At 39.0% G+C, this 15,756-nt stretch overlaps 1 protein-coding gene across 2 annotated transcripts in view; it reads right to left on the bottom strand.

Moving 5' to 3' along the window:
• The window catches only part of PCNXL2 (pecanex-like 2 (Drosophila)), a 156,814-nt gene that overhangs the window by 19,606 nt on the left and 121,452 nt on the right, over positions 1 to 15,756 (bottom strand). For both annotated transcript variants that reach the window (XM_014950946.1, XM_014950945.1), the window contains exons 26-28: positions 7,843 to 8,096; positions 3,395 to 3,628; positions 1,186 to 1,289 (exon numbers count right to left, since the gene is read on the bottom strand). In XM_014950946.1, coding sequence (XP_014806432.1) covers positions 1,186 to 1,289; positions 3,395 to 3,628; positions 7,843 to 8,096 — 592 coding nt within the window. The remainder of the gene's footprint in view (positions 1 to 1,185; positions 1,290 to 3,394; positions 3,629 to 7,842; positions 8,097 to 15,756) is intronic.

The following is a 15,756-nucleotide window of genomic DNA, read 5'->3' as shown; positions in this document are numbered from 1 at the left end:
AACTCAACCCAGAAGAAAACTACTTCAGGAAGTGAATGTGCAAAGACTAGTAGAAAAGAGATGACAAAAGCCACTTTAGAAATCAGGAAGAAGCAGCACACCAAGAAATAAGGTGTGTGGGCCATGAGCATTTTGTGTGGCTGACAGAGAGGAAGACATAAAAACAGATGTTACAAATGACTCAGCACATAACGGAGCTAGAATGAATATTTAAAGGGCTGTTTTATCTTAGAAAATGCATTCAAAATTGCACATGCTGTCTTTGTTTGCTTGTTAGTATGACAAATCCTCTCTAAGGACTGTGTTGAGAGAGGGCTTTATTCACAGTTTTGTGCCAATACAGCAAGGTCACTTAGAGACTGTGTATTTACTTATCTTCTCCACTGTTACTAAACTCTTGTCAACACAGAGAGTTCAAATACATCTAATAAAAATCTAAAGTTAGGAGAGATGTTAGTCTTTATAAGAAAATAAAGATTATTTCATTAATAAAATGCCTTATCTATAAAATTAATTACTTGGGCTGAACACCTAGAACAGCATAAATGGTACTTTAGAAAACCCAAACAACTCCAAACGAGTGAAAATGGAAGAGTCCCTGAGGAAAACATAAGGTGAAGAGCACATCCAGAAATAAACTTAGACCAAGCATATTTTAATTCACCAGACTTTCTGGGAAGAAGTGTTTTGAATGAGTAAATGAATGAGTAAAGTAGACAGAGAACAGAAAAAGCTGCAGTCTCAAGAGATGCGAGGCTCTCCCTTCCTCGGTGACCAGAATGAAATGGTATAAGGAACATGGAACAGAGCCCTGAGGAACAGAGGATGCTTATGGATTTATTATTATTTAGCTAACTAGATGTCAAAGTGCTTAGCAGTTTCTTCCCCTTCTGGAGGAAGCCAGCATTACAGCAGCCAGGCCGGGCATGAGTGAACACAAGCAAGAACCATCGGTACCCATTCTTTCCATGCAAAATTTTGCTTTGCCCCATGAAATAAAGACTGACATTAGTTACTAAGCAAACTGCCAAAGTAAAAGATGTCCAGGAATGGCAGAAATCAAATTATTTTATGGAGGAAAGAGACGTCACCTTGATCTAATCTTATGCTGAGATTCCACATTAAGTGAAAAAAGACGAACAGGCTTTTGCTTTAAAATGAGGAAAAAGGATTCCTAAAAATTACCTGATGGCCATATTGTGGGCTGCGGTTCCCAAGGCTCTTCGACCCAGTATACACAAGGCAAAGGAAAGCGTCACGAGAGGAGAATCCTCATCACTGTCCAGGTGCTACAAGGTTTGAAGAACAGCGTGTCATTGCAGATGCAAGTATCATCTCTAAGAGCACTGCAATACTATAAATTGTAACACTCAAAATTTGCTTGTAGATGGACCTGCACACCAAAACATTCCTTCCAATTAAACAGAATGAGAAGGAGGATCATTGCCATCAGAGCACAAATGCAAAGCACAAGCTTATTTTGCCCACTGGTTACAAACACAGCATTTCAGTCTTGGGTGGCTCTGGTGATAGTTGGGTTTTTGTGGTTGTTTTTTCGTTTGTTTGTTTTTCCAGATCTGACATTCTAGAACAGAGCAGATTCCTTGTTGCTGAGAGAAACCTGAACTAGAGGCAGCCAAACCCCTTTTCATGCAACACAGTGCATATGAAACTCACTCGTGGATTCCAGAAGAACAACCTATTTGGAAAAATTTGGGGGCGCACACTTTTAGTGCATAACATTGTATACCTAATCTGTATACCATTGATGACACTGATCTCACATGTTATCAAGCAGTCAAAATATTTAATTGACATTTACTAGCTCAGGCAGGTTTCTTTACTGAAAACCTTGCTGCCAAGCAGGAGGGAAAGCTGAAACAACCCCTTATGAATGGGAATCTTTAGGAGGATCCAGACTATTATGTTTGTCTGTGCAACGGGTGGTTTCTTACAGCTTTCTTTGACTCCAAAACTGAAGCCAATCATAATGGAGAATGTAGCTCCTTCTATAAAATACACTGATTTTCAGGGCTATGTAAACAGCAAAGCTTTTTTTCCATCTCATCTCCTACATGAACTTTACCTCGATACAGTTGGTGAATTACAAGAACAGAGGTAAAAGAAAAAGATGTAAAAAATATATAAATGTGTGTGTGTGCACAAGTGCAGGCACTCGTTTGTCCTGTTAAGTCTAACTCTGATAAGTTTCAAGTCTATTTGACATCCCTAAATCTATTGTTTTATTTGAAAGTCTCCACCACATAAGTGAAAAAGCATCATTTAAGAGCGGCTTTCTGTGCACCGTGCAATTCTTTGTGTGACAGAACTTGGGAGCTGAGACATGAAGATGGGAAAGAGAAGAGATGAAACATTATTCCCTATAGGAGGAGATGGTGGGGAAGGCTCAGAGGACACTTTAATGAAAACAGCATCAATGTAACGATATGCAGAGGAACTGGTGGAATGGTGTTCAGTGTTAGAGACATGAGAAGGAAAGAAAGGAGAGAAGAAACATTAAGACTCAGCGATGTTACACCCTCTAAGGTCAGTGGTGGCAAATGGGATGTGCAATCAGTGATCCTCAATGAAAAACGCACGTTACAGTGCATGGTGGCCAGGAAACATACACTTCTCAATCTTTGCCATTATCAGCAATAATCAGAAAATTAAATCATGGGAATATCCTAGTTTGAAACTGTATTCTCCCTCTGGGCTATTTTGAGTATTCCATGGAAATACAGTAATGCATTTCTGACACATGACTGCTGACCATCAGTAATCTTAGTGGCTGGAAGCATGTGAATATGTAGCTATAAACCTGCCCTTGACCTTCTAGAGCTGCCAGGTGACTTCACACAGTTTTGTGGCATGGTTCACCTTTGAATTAGGAGCTCTCAAAAGCGACCTATCCTGGCAGGGAGTTTGTTATGTACTTCCCTACCATTGGAGACTGTACCAAAACATAGGCAAATGTTTAGAAAGGGCACAAAAACATCATCAATGTTTGGCAAACGTACCCAAGCGCTGGCAATGCTGGAGTGATGATGACATTCCTTGAACACAGTCTGCTCCAACATTACTTCTGTAAACACTTAGATCCATGCTTCTTTAGAGATCATGAAATTAACATGTTGGAAGTGTGCACAACAGGGAATTCTGTATTCAAAGACTAACCCTCCTTAAAACTCAGGTTTTGCACAAGGGTAATCTCCAAAACATGTTTTTTCTATTCCACAAAACATACATTTTCCTTTTATGTTAAATCTGACAGCTTAAATGAAATAAATTTTATTGTATTAATCCTGAGCAAACAAAAGAGTACCCATGCATCATTTAACTCCTATCCCAAGAATTAAAACTACTGCTACTAAAAAAATAAAAGCAAGCTTACCTCCACCCTTTTTCTGGCACAGAACTGTATCCAGTCCAGGTAAACACTACAGAAACTAGCTCTTGTTATTCCTTGGAGACATGGAACATAATCTTCATCTATGTTAATGTTGAACATTGCAAGGTCACGTTCAATATAATGCCACTTTGCATAAGGCTGCAGTATCTTTTGCATGGATTCGTCTTTTATCCAGTCAAGGATTTTGGGAGAACTTGCTGTGAAGTATATTATACTCTGTTGATAAAATGTGCAAATGTTAGTCACTCTATCTCCGATTAAAATAGATATATTTTACACAGAAGAAAATGAATCAAATAGGACCACATGAACTACCCATAATGGTACATATTTTTTCCATTTTTTACTGCTTGGCATCATTGCTTCACAAAACTGTTCCAAGTTCAAAAGAGGATAATAATTGATATCTAAGTAGCAAACAACAGAAAAAGAAGCCTTTTTTATAATAACTTTCTGCTTTATAAGCAAATTAATACAAACAACAGACTTTGATAAGGATACAGAGTTTCAGCATTCAAACATGTTAATTACTGAATAGTAGTGGGGTTCTAGGGTGTATCACCAAGAAGATGATATCAATAAAAGTTCAGGTGTATCTTGAAAAAATAGTAATAGATGGTCACATGCTCAAAATAGGACTTCCTATTTTCTGGGGGTGAAGCTTTCCTAATTCTTTAACAGAACAGTTCCACCATGATTTGACATGATCTTTAAGGTGAGATTTGACAATGCGTACAACACAAGTCTGAAAATCCCTGTTTTAATTGCTGTTTTCTCTCTGCATTTAGTAGCGTCACTATTTTTGTTATTTGTCAATAAGGCCAGTAAAGAATAATGGATTATGCTGGGTTAAGAAGCTGATGACTGGTGTAACTGAGTTTGCTTTTAAAGCACTGAAGGAGGAACAGCATTCAGCAGGAGCTCTTTTGCCAAATGCAGAAATATTAGAAAGCAGCAAGACTCGTATCTCATATCTGTGCCTGGGTTTCTAAGTTTAAGTCTAATCACTGTGTCTGGAGCCATTAAGATAGTAATAAATAAAATAAAATCAAGTAAAATAAAATAATCTATCTGAACCAAATTTAAAACACATTTTCACAAAAATATGAAACTTAAGGAGAAGTTCCAGTGCTGCAACGGAAAGTGGCATCAGCTGGAAAGTCCCATTATAATGTTTTATGATTATAATTTTTGTTATAATAAAAAATATTCATTTAGAATTGGATTCAAAAGCAAAGAGGGGCAACTGACCATGACTGAAGATGATGCAGTTCTACTTTACCCATGCAATGGAAATATTATTAAGCAAATAAATGTATAAAAGGAAAATATGGTGGATCAAAAAGGGCAGAAGCACCACCAGCCCTTTTAAAAATCACAGATGCCCTCCACAGTTTATCTTTCAAACTGTAAAAAAATACACAAGCAGGAGGAAAATTAAGCTCCAGAGGAAAAAGACATGTCAGACAGATACAGACTAAGGAAGGACCCTTAATTTCTTGGCATGTGGAGAACAATACACTCTTTAAAAAAAGATTCATGCAGAAACAATAGAGCTGAAAACACAGCACTCAGCAAATGCAGACTTCTTGAATACTAAAAGATGTTTAAATAAGAATATGTTGAGACGACACAGAGGAGGCACAAGGGAAAAATATCACAGTAGTTGGGCAGGAAATGATTTCAAAATATATGCAGAAGGGCTACAGGAGCTGACCCACTTTATTTGTGGAGAATAAAAATCCTTTTATAAGAAGAAATATGGGCCTTTCTAGACTGTCAATGAAACTGCAAATTAACTGTTTAAAAGACCAATATGGTAATTATTCTTGAAGGATAGGAGAACTGAAACAAAGCATACATTTTCTCTGTTGATCTTCAAAATACAGTTTGCTTTTTTTATTATTCTCACCTGTGTTTACAAAGATGCAGATTCAGCTGGGGAAAAAATAAGACTCGCAATCAGAAACAGCAAAAACTTCTGTCACCTAATTAAATTCTGCTCTTAGTAGCTCCTCCTAGATATGTTTTGTGCACAAGTACATCCTCAGTAATATGGCAATTCAGAAATAAAATGGTAAATATTTACAATATTATGAGCTACAAAGACTAAACTAGAAGCACTCCAAATGCTCAGTGCAATGGAAGTAGAGTTGCTGCCAAAACTCCAGTCTAAGTGTTTTCTGAGTTTGTGATTTATGTGACCCGAATACTGCATTAACTAGAGTTCTTCTTAGAATTACTTCCCTTCGCCATTAAAATGTTCTCAGCAAAATTGCACAGGGTCATTACAGCTCAAGATTCCCCCATAAGAAAGATCTGGGGAAGGAATGAATTCTCACCTCTGTTTCTGTTGTTTTTTATCTGCAGGTAAGTACTAAACAAACAGGATGATAGCTGATCTGATACATAATATAGTCTTCTCACCTTCCGAGGCTGTACTAAGGATTTTACCAAATCTTATCAAATCTCCTGTTTATGGAAGAAACTAATAACTTGAAGAACAGAAGAAGAAAATCTCCATGTAGCTTTCTTTTGGGAAAGCTACTTCTCCATGTAGTTTTCTTTTCTAAAGAAAGTATCTCCTGAGCGTGCTCTCCCTTCGCTGAAGGGAACCAGCCCAGGCTAATATTGAAGCTGCCAACAGGTTATTATCATCTTCTGTTCATCCTTCCCTAAGAAGGGAAGTAGATTAAAGGACTGACACCTTTCTAAGAATGAAGATCTGTAAATGCAGTGTTATAGTACTGGCTCAACTAAATCCAGCCAGAAAAGATTCAATTTTCACACCTTCAAAGCCATAGGTGGTGGACATAACAAAATCTGCATACACTGGAGGTGGAGCCATAGCACTCCTCAGTAGCGTGGAGATCATTTAACCCACCTCTCTTCTACTCAGAAGGGGTTCAATTAACCACACCTCAATCATACGGGACAAAAACTTGTCTAAGCCATCTTGCCTATGTGTCAGCTGCTTCTCAGGTACGTCCAGAACCAGAAGCCCTAGCTACCTTTAAGTTTTAGTTCCAACATGATGAACCTCACACTTTCCACGAGTGCTCTATGTATCAGTTGACTTGAAGGCACTTAAAAAGTTCCAGTTTCAAAGCAAAGTTCTTCACTGCTTTAAACTAAGAAGCCTCTGATTTGATTGAGGCTTAGACTGGGATATTTTTCAGTCTTGTTCGCCATCAAGAGCTGAGTCAGAGATCAGCTTGCATCAGTTTATGTTCAGATAATTCAGGTTGCCTTTTAAAGTAAAGTAAAGCAATTGTAGCAACATACTCATTTCAGTTTAAAGAAGGGTTGGGGTTTTTTTAGTTTAAATACATTGCTTAAAACCAATTTCATTTACAGCCAGAAACCCCACTTCTAAAATGGAAAAATCATGCTCACATGCAGTTTTGTTTCTAATTAGATAATTAAACAAAGCAGGTTGGTTACCAGGCCCTAGTGCCTGTAAAATTATTTATGAAATCCCAGTCTGCATTTTACAAAGTAATTGACCGCATGATCAAAGCAGTGTTGTGAGGCAATGATCTTGTTTTTAGTGCCTTGGCTTACTTGCAAAATAGGCAATTAATTTATTTACTACAGAGGTCTCTCTCTAAGGTTGACAGGATATTTAAAATTGCAGGGATGTAAGAAGGAAGGGGATGCCAGGGATGGTTGGGAGCTTTACTCAGTGGGCTTGTGGCAGTACCAATGGCACAGGAGGCAGCATTTGGTTCTTGTTGCTTCAGCAGAAGAAAATAAAGCTCAGCGATTTCTTCATTTGCTGGACTGAAGAGACTTTGGCAGAGTATAAAGATACCTTGTTAGACTATCAGGTTCAATTATTTTGACAAATTAATATCTGTGTGGTCATTGTGATTTTAATAACAGTGCAAATAAAGTGATGTAAATGAATTGCTGTTTAATCAATGGAATAAAACAACTTCAAATGTGTTACATATATGTAAAACAGCAGGTAAGAAGAGGGCTTGTACTACTAAAAAAGTATATTTGAGAAACAGCTCTTCAGAGATTTCCCAAGAACTTTATGCTTGTTGATATCTTTTCTTTTTTTTGCCAGAAAAAACAGTGGAAAGGCCAAGTCAAGAAGAAATAACAAACTGTCAGTGAAGTTTTGCTTTGTAAGAATGCTTCCTCTGGCTTTATCGCCGGAGGATGTTAACTCACCTTCTTGATTTCTGCTTAAGCACGCCAGCAATTTTCTGTACTAGCTGTAAGCATAAGTGGTCAGAATCAAATGTAGCAAAGAGAGATACAAATTAATTATCCGTATCTAAAACCAAGTCAGTCTGACTTCTGGAAGCGCAAATGAATAAAAGCCAAAAACTCCAAGCGCTATTTCTAACGCACAGCCAGCACTCACTCTTTTTGACAAACCTGCCTAGGAATATAGTCTGCTTTACCAAAGAGTTTACCTTTATGTAGTATCTGATAAGTATCCTCCGCAGATCGAACACTTGCAGCATCGTTGCAGCGTTGTTATCGATGATGCTGTACCCTTCCAGGATGTACTGGGTCCGTGTTATTTCCCACGTCAGCCAGCGGAGGTTAAAGGCCGCGTTACACGACAACAAGTGAGGCAGGTGCCCGGGCTTGCAACAGCAGCAGCCTTCGTTGTCTTCATCTCCTTCTGTTATAGCTTCCACCTCTCTCTGCTGGCAATATGTCCCTTGGCAGTGAGAAAAAGAGAGTATGCTGCCAGTTATTGGGGGAAGAGGAAACAAAGGACTTCTTCCAAGCTGAAAAAGTACGATTGAAGACTCTATTACACTCAGCAAAGATCTGATAGAAAGAGCTACGGCAACAAATTAGATGTGCCACTTGATCCCTGCGCAACAGCAAACAAAGAGCTGTACATTATTCATTTACTATCACCTATAAAAGCCCAAAAGATCTAACTTCCTAGGCGTTTGGTTCTGACCTGAGCTAAACTACAGACCACAGCTTCTGTCTTAATAAAAACTCACCAGGAAACAACACTAAAGAGCCTCACTCCATCAGGCACATTAAGCAAATTGATCCAAGTCTCACTCTGCTTCTTCAAGTAATATATAGGATGCAAACAAAGATTTTACAGTGTGTCAGAGCACTTAGAAAATCTGGGATTTAGCAAACTATCTTGGAAAGCAGGTTCCAAAAAAACCATCCAACTGGTTGTTCTCTCTCCCACTGGAGTAAAAGCTACTCCGGATCAAACATCTCTAATGAATAGCACTAGTGGCAGTATATCATGAGGACAGAACAACTCTCTAATTCGCCTATTACACAGACTTTAGATCAAAATAGAGAAAATCTTCCTGAAAAAGAGATGTTAACTCAAAAAGAAGTCATGAGGCAGATGCAGAAACAATAATATATCTGCTCTGCAAAGTCTGCATTTCTGGCTTGTGCTGTGCACGCTAGAGGGTCAAGCTGAGCCCTTCGAGATTTGCAATCTATGAAAATGTGGTTTCTACACCATGTAAGGCACTACAAATCAAAACCAAGGTGGACATCCATGTGCTCTGCCCACCATTCTCAAAATATATATGTTCTTGATGCATGGATCTTTTTAAATGTGCTCTCTGTGGGCTGTTGCTGAACTTACTCTCCACTGAATTTGTACATAAACAGTCTTTCAAGGGCATCTTCTATGATGCAAGTTACACATATGTCTCACATGGGCCTTCGGCCAATGGTTCAGTATCATCCCACCAGAGAGCTGGCTCCATCAGCTTCCAAACAGTCTCGACAGGAGAGGAAGGTGCTAGACACCGTGCTGCAGATCAACAGCTATGAACCCCCCCTGCCAGGACCAACAGGCCTGTTCTGTTGTGTCACTGTAAATGGGAGAAGAAGCTGGTTACGTTCATCATCTGAACATTGGACTAGGAAAGAATACAGTGTCTGCTCCAATCCCCCGCAGTTTGCCAGCACTCCAAAAAAGAGGCTGGAGCAAGGTAGCATTGCAAAAGCCTTCCTGCAGATCGTTCATGACAGTCACTGTGCTCTCGACTGAGTATCCTGGTCCCATCACAAATGTCTGGTCAACAACCTGAGGACGTTTAGTTTCTACCAACAAAAGTAGCACCCAGAATATTCCTCTCTCCACACCAAGAAAGCATTTCAAAATATAACAAAATATGTTAAAGTACTGGGTATCACCTTCTCTTTTTTGCCCATACACCTTTTAAAATGTATCCAGCAAGCAAAAGCATACAAGAAAAAAGATTAATAGAAAGATCTAAAGGAAACGTGTGAGAAAAAATGAGACCGTAGCCCTAAGACATAGGGGAGAAAATGATCTAGTATATTCCAGTGGCCTCCATTCAGTGTTCTGTAAGTGAAAACTCACACTGTGTTGTTCACACACTGATATGTAACTCCTTGGACTTCAGGGATATACAATATGACAAATTATCAAATGTCTTCACGTAACCCAAATATAAACATCTTTCCTTTCAAGACTGCCACAAAGTCTAAAACATGACCTATCAAGCTGACATTTCCAGTTGGACTGGACATAAACTGGACTGCTTCTGCTTCATAATTCACAGATTTCTACATGAATTAACACTTATTGCTCAACAGCAAAAAAGCAGCAACTGCTCTGGGTCAGTGGACGCTTTTCTGAAGTCAAGTCAAAAGACATCGCACTCAAACCGAAGCAGGCAAAGGCATACTCCTTTGTACATAGCTTGGAAAGAGTAAAATCACTACTCCAGGCCGGTGCTGTTACTATTGCTCCTATATTTATTTTTGAAAGTTTAAAGGTCTGTCAGCATTAAACTGAATTTAAGAGAAGATACATCTTCATCCCAGGTGCTGAATTAAGTATTGCCAAATGTTTGTAAGTGATGAAAAACACAAGCCTAATAAACAACTGCCACAGATCCCCTTACAACTAAAGGAATTAAAGGTGGTTTTGCTCAGTCTGTGTAACTCTATTCTTAAATAATTATTTTTTTCTTTTGGTATGGAAATATCACATTTCATTCCTATGGAATGCTGGCTGTTTCTATGTGCTTTCAGTATTATCTGTATTAATAAATACAAAACATTTATTCCAGTAAAACATCACTGGAGAATCTGTAATTACTTTTTCTTAAGCCATATATTTTGTAAAATATAAACATTAAAGAGGTTGGCAAGGCAAATAATAGGTGAATTCAAGAGACCCTCAATGTTTGAGGGAAGCTGTCATCACATGCATAACAAACAGAAGAAGCAGCCAGAACAATTATTTGCATCCTCATCTAATTTGACAGGCAAAAAAGCCTCAAAATCATCTTTGCTAGGTAATTTTAATCAACTAAAGTTAAAATTATACTACAGTGGACGCAGTCAATGTTGAACTTGGAGTGCGAGAGACACGCTAACTGGTATCATGTTATTACAAAAGCTCTGGGAACCAACCAAAGGAGCTCATGCGGTCATTTTGTAGATTTATTCCAAAGAATGTAATCAAGGCTGTGTTCCGTCAACATCTGGCAAACATGCACTTGCTTAACAAAAGCTGTTTGATGGACTTGGGTACTATCACCTCGGGGATTTGGTGTCTTGACTGCTTGCAGAGCCCTGGGATATCCCTGTTAAGTTTAGAGGTGTAATCTGAGCCGCGGCCGGTGCTCTGATAAAACACCAAATCCCTATTCCTGTCATCATGCTGCTGATTAGCATTTCTAAGTGACATCAAGCACGAGGACCAAAGCCTGCACAGGCAAAATGTGGGCTTGATGCTCAAGTACGTGTTGGTTCCCCCCTTAATTCTTGCAATCAGTTCTAGAAAGACTGCCAGTAATTTTCTCTCATCTTTAATTGAGCCTTACTTTAATCCATAATGCACTGGCTGGACTTCAATGCCACAGATTTGCACATTACTGAGAAATTTCATTTCACCGGTGCCTACATCAATCCTTTTTGGTTCATTACTCGAGATACTGGTACTGCAACGACTACGACCATGTGTTCAGTTTTATGCATTGAGCCAAAAGGGACAAGTCACAGTAAATTAAGTTAAGCATTTGTGTGCATCTTTTTCAGAAGGGTGACCCTAAACTGTTTTGTATATGTTATACACTGATGATTAAAATGACAATTTTTATATCACTTCTCAAAAAATTATCAAGTTCAAGCAACTCAGAGAATTATTCATAAAACCAAAGAGCAGGGAGCAGAACGTGCCCTTCAGTTCTGCAATATAATTAAGTGTAGTAACATTAAATATTAAAATACAGGAAAATGTTTTCACTGGTAATTAGTCATTTTAAACTCTGAGGGAAAACTTTTTTTTTTTACATTTCTTTCTGCAGTAGAAAGAAAATAAGCTTTTCCTCTTCACTCAAGCTTAGTCATTCACTGTGACCCCTGCTAGTACAGATGAGACTGATTCATTTGTAAGATATCTAACGCTGGATGGTTGCCAAAAATCAATCAATGCTAAAACATGTGCCAGCTGAACAAAGCAAGGTCAAGCTATGTGAGCTCAGGAGAAAACCAGGGTGAGAACTTGGAGCTCTTTCTATTTTCCTGACGCATCAGGATTTGAGGACTGACTTGTGCTCTGTCAAAGTGACCTGACCTAAATGGAAATAAGAAAATTTGAACTGGACTGTAATCTCACTTCAAGAGGACACATAAAATACACCTAAATTAATGACCACCCACCCTTCTAGAATTTAAGGCTGAAATAAAAGTGTGCTTTTGAACTTAACTTTGAAAACGCATAGAGTGAAAAGAAAAGCATTTATCAGTTCCTAAGGGCCAGAAAAGCAATCCTGTAACACAATCACATACTTGCAGAAGCAGTTTTAATTTCCATAAAATACTTCAGTTTAACAACACATCCAGAATGAGGACTAATTATCGTGGCTGAAGGTAGCGATAGCTTGAGCACTAAGGATGGCTGACATATAATAAGCAACTAGGGTGCAAATGTACATAGAAAGGGTTTATAGGGCTCATGCACTAAACACACCCCCAGGGATTAAGGAGATCCCAAGTCACTCTCCTGCACTAGGCACTTCAAGCTTTAAACTCTGATGCCAACAACCAAGGTAACTCCTTGTGTAGGCCATTCAGAGGTCTCTTCATGGATGACTCCACAAAAATGCCTGGTTGCTCAGGATTTGTTGGGCAAAATCATGGATATCAATATTTTACAAATAAAGGCATTACGGTGGAAATATCTGAATCAGCTCCACCAAGCTCTGCTGCAAATCTAAGCGTTCCCCAATTCTGATGGATAAGGCTCATTCTCACCCAACACAATTCTTTTCTTCTCAGGATAGCAGCTTAATAAGCAGCAAGTCACCACCCAGAAGATGCACAAAGAGCATAATTACAGCCATTGAAAGGCCATCCTCTCCTGAAACAAGCATCAACTATAGTTTTGAAACCACAGAAAAACAAATATTTCAAAAAGGAGTGAATTGAGCTCCCAAATGAAAACTCATGAACCCCAGAACTGAACACATTCTGGAAACCAGCAACTGTTTTGGCTCCTTCCTGTTCTTTTCCTCATGAAATTGAGATTAAGAACAGCAAATTATAGGCTCTGATAGTCTCAGGTTTGTTAAAAAAAAAAATATCTCGGGACTTGAAAACCAGTATCAATTCCTCAAACACCAAAGCTGTTATAAAATTGTGGTTTTGTTTTCAGCTGCTTCAGGTGCTTGTATCCCTGAAAAACAATCTGGTTTTCAAAGCAGATCAGTTGCTTTAATAACAGGCATCCCCTCTCCTCAGAAACTTTCCTTTTCTTGGTCCACAGAGATACATTATGGAAGCCCAGGTGGAAGAAAGCATTCTCTAAGGATGGTGGTTGTTAAACTTGCAGCTACCAAATACCAGGAAAACCTCCCATGTCACCTCTCTTGGAATGCAATGCAAGACGCAACATTTTCTTTCTGGCAAAGACATTTTCTCAATAAAAAGCTTGCAGTGCATCTAACAGCATTTTCCTTCCTTGCAGAAATCTTCTCCAGTGCACCCATACATACATATAAAATTGTGGAAGCTAGTAAAGGGAAAAAAGATATCAACTATTTATTCTAGTCTGCATTACAGAAACTATTCTAGGCCTATTTGAAATTCATAGATGGCTTCCACCGTTGGAGCATCATTGTACACCTAGAAAGGCTTGTACATCACAGATTTCATGCATTCAACGTAAAGTATCCCCTTCCCTGTTTCATGCCATTCTTCCCAATTAAATCACCAAGATTAAAGAAAGCCTTTTGCATCCTTTCTGCTCATGCCTCTAATATTTCCCAGCATTGTGTCTCTCAGCCTTTGTTCTTTCCTACAAACAATGTACTTTTGGATTTTAACCTTCTCTCCAAAGACATGTGTTAAAAATGGCTGCTTTTCTCTGAACTCCTTGTAATTTATCAATACCTTTTGATGGTTTGCTGCATACACTGAATGTACCTCAAGTGGTCTCAGGAAAGACACAAAGGTGGGCACTTTTATTTCCCAACAGCAAGAGGTGATTTGTAAAAGCAAAAAGCGAAAGCCACAACCACTCTTTAACTAAAGAATGATTCTTGCTAGTGGTACAGAGCCTTCGGACACAAAAATCAAACAGCAATAAATATTCCTTACACTGGTAAGGTACTTGCTACTGTAATAAAACTATACAACATACACTGCAGAAATGAGTAACTGTCCTTATTTCTTAGACATCATTATTGTGCCTGAAGCTTATACCCTAAACTGACTGTATCCATACCCCATTTTGTGTGGGCAATAAGCCAGCTAACACACCAAAAGCCCCACGGGTGATCCCATCCTCCTGTCACAACTGCCTTCCGCTACACGCAATTACATGTGTGTCTGCTCTGTGCTACTTCACCTGATGAAGCTCCAAGTGAAGCATGAATACTGCACATGCAACACGCAATAACAAAAAAAAAAATCACAGCAGAGATTTAGAAGCTAATTACATGACTGAAGAATACTGGGCAGGAGTTAGAAAACAGCTCCCCGAGATTTCAGCATCACCATCCATAAGCAATTTCTGCACATGTAACGCCTAACTGGATATTCTTCAACAGACATTTTGTAGAGACAGAATAAACAGGAAAATATTTTAAGTCTTCCTTGTCCTACAGGGAACTCATGGGAGCTAGATATTTTGACATTCTTTCTGCTTGTTCCCTGATTGTGGGTTTTCCCCTGTCTCTTCCTTTCAAATTAAATGATACATTATGTATTTCTTCTGGCAGACTGCTTTTAGCATACCGCTGTGGTCTAACACAGAGAGTAAAGTCACTGAAGGGCTTGATTCCCCACACCAAAATGCAGCTACCTGCAAGTTTTCACTTAGCCTGAGCTCATTAATTCCCTCTCTTCATTTTTGGTAAAGGAGTTGTTGGGCATCTCCTCTCAATGCCTGCAGATACTGAGGCTCCCCACTGCTTTACACACTGGGTGAATGACACGATGGAGGCACATTCCCTCTCTGCCCCTACAAAAGAAGAGTGAAGAACTAATTCATACAAAGTGCTTAATTAGAACTGGACTAAAGATGGATAAGTGGAGTCCCAACTTTGTTGACCCTCTCAGTTTGCTCCTTCTGTATCTTCTTACTCTGCCTGCAGGGGTTTGGTTGGGTTGGGTTGATTGGGTTTTTTTTCACTTAAAAGCTGAGCCAAATGCTTCAATTACATACAGTTAGAAAGGCATCTGGACCAGTCATTTATAATGCCAACTATCAATTAGGCTGCACTGCAAACTGGGGAGGCAGTGCCTCCTGCCCCCAGTACACTTAAAGCCAGAAGGCTCTATGATCCCTTCTTTGGGCCCTGCTGTGGCAGTATTGCCAGCACAGCTCTTCAGCTACCACAATGAGAAACACTCACAGGAAAATCCAGAGCTCCACAATGCAAATATTGATTTCTGTTTACTCATAAACAGAGAACAGTCACAGACACAGAAAACCTGTTGTGCTTCATTCATTTCCAAAGCAAACATGCACTTCCTATTTAAGGAACAGCAGATTTTTAGGGCCTTCAATTAAAATTACTTGTTTGAAATTGAAGTCAAGCAGCCAAAGCTCAGAAATTACAGATTTCAAGTTCCTTCTCTAGCCCTTTTTTTCCTTCTTGTGGGAAACCATTCTCTACAATGAAATAAATCAGGGTCTTATGTGAAAAACAGTGCATGACCGGACAACTAAAAATAGGAATGTAAGATGACCAAAGCAGAGGAAATGAGCCTAGTGTTTAACAACTGCCTCTTTGACTTCATAAACCACCAGGTTCTTCCAGGGCAATTGCACACACTCTTCCTACTTATGCAGAAAAAAATCCTGGTGTATTCAGTTGTAGGCCGCATCTGCCATTTGC

This window comes from Calidris pugnax, unplaced genomic scaffold (genome assembly GCF_001431845.1).
Source record: "Calidris pugnax isolate Ruff unplaced genomic scaffold, ASM143184v1 scaffold24, whole genome shotgun sequence".
NCBI lineage: Eukaryota > Metazoa > Chordata > Aves > Charadriiformes > Scolopacidae > Calidris > Calidris pugnax.
The sequence above is the reverse complement of the archived record's forward strand: the minus strand, read 5'-3'. Positions and strand labels throughout refer to the sequence as shown.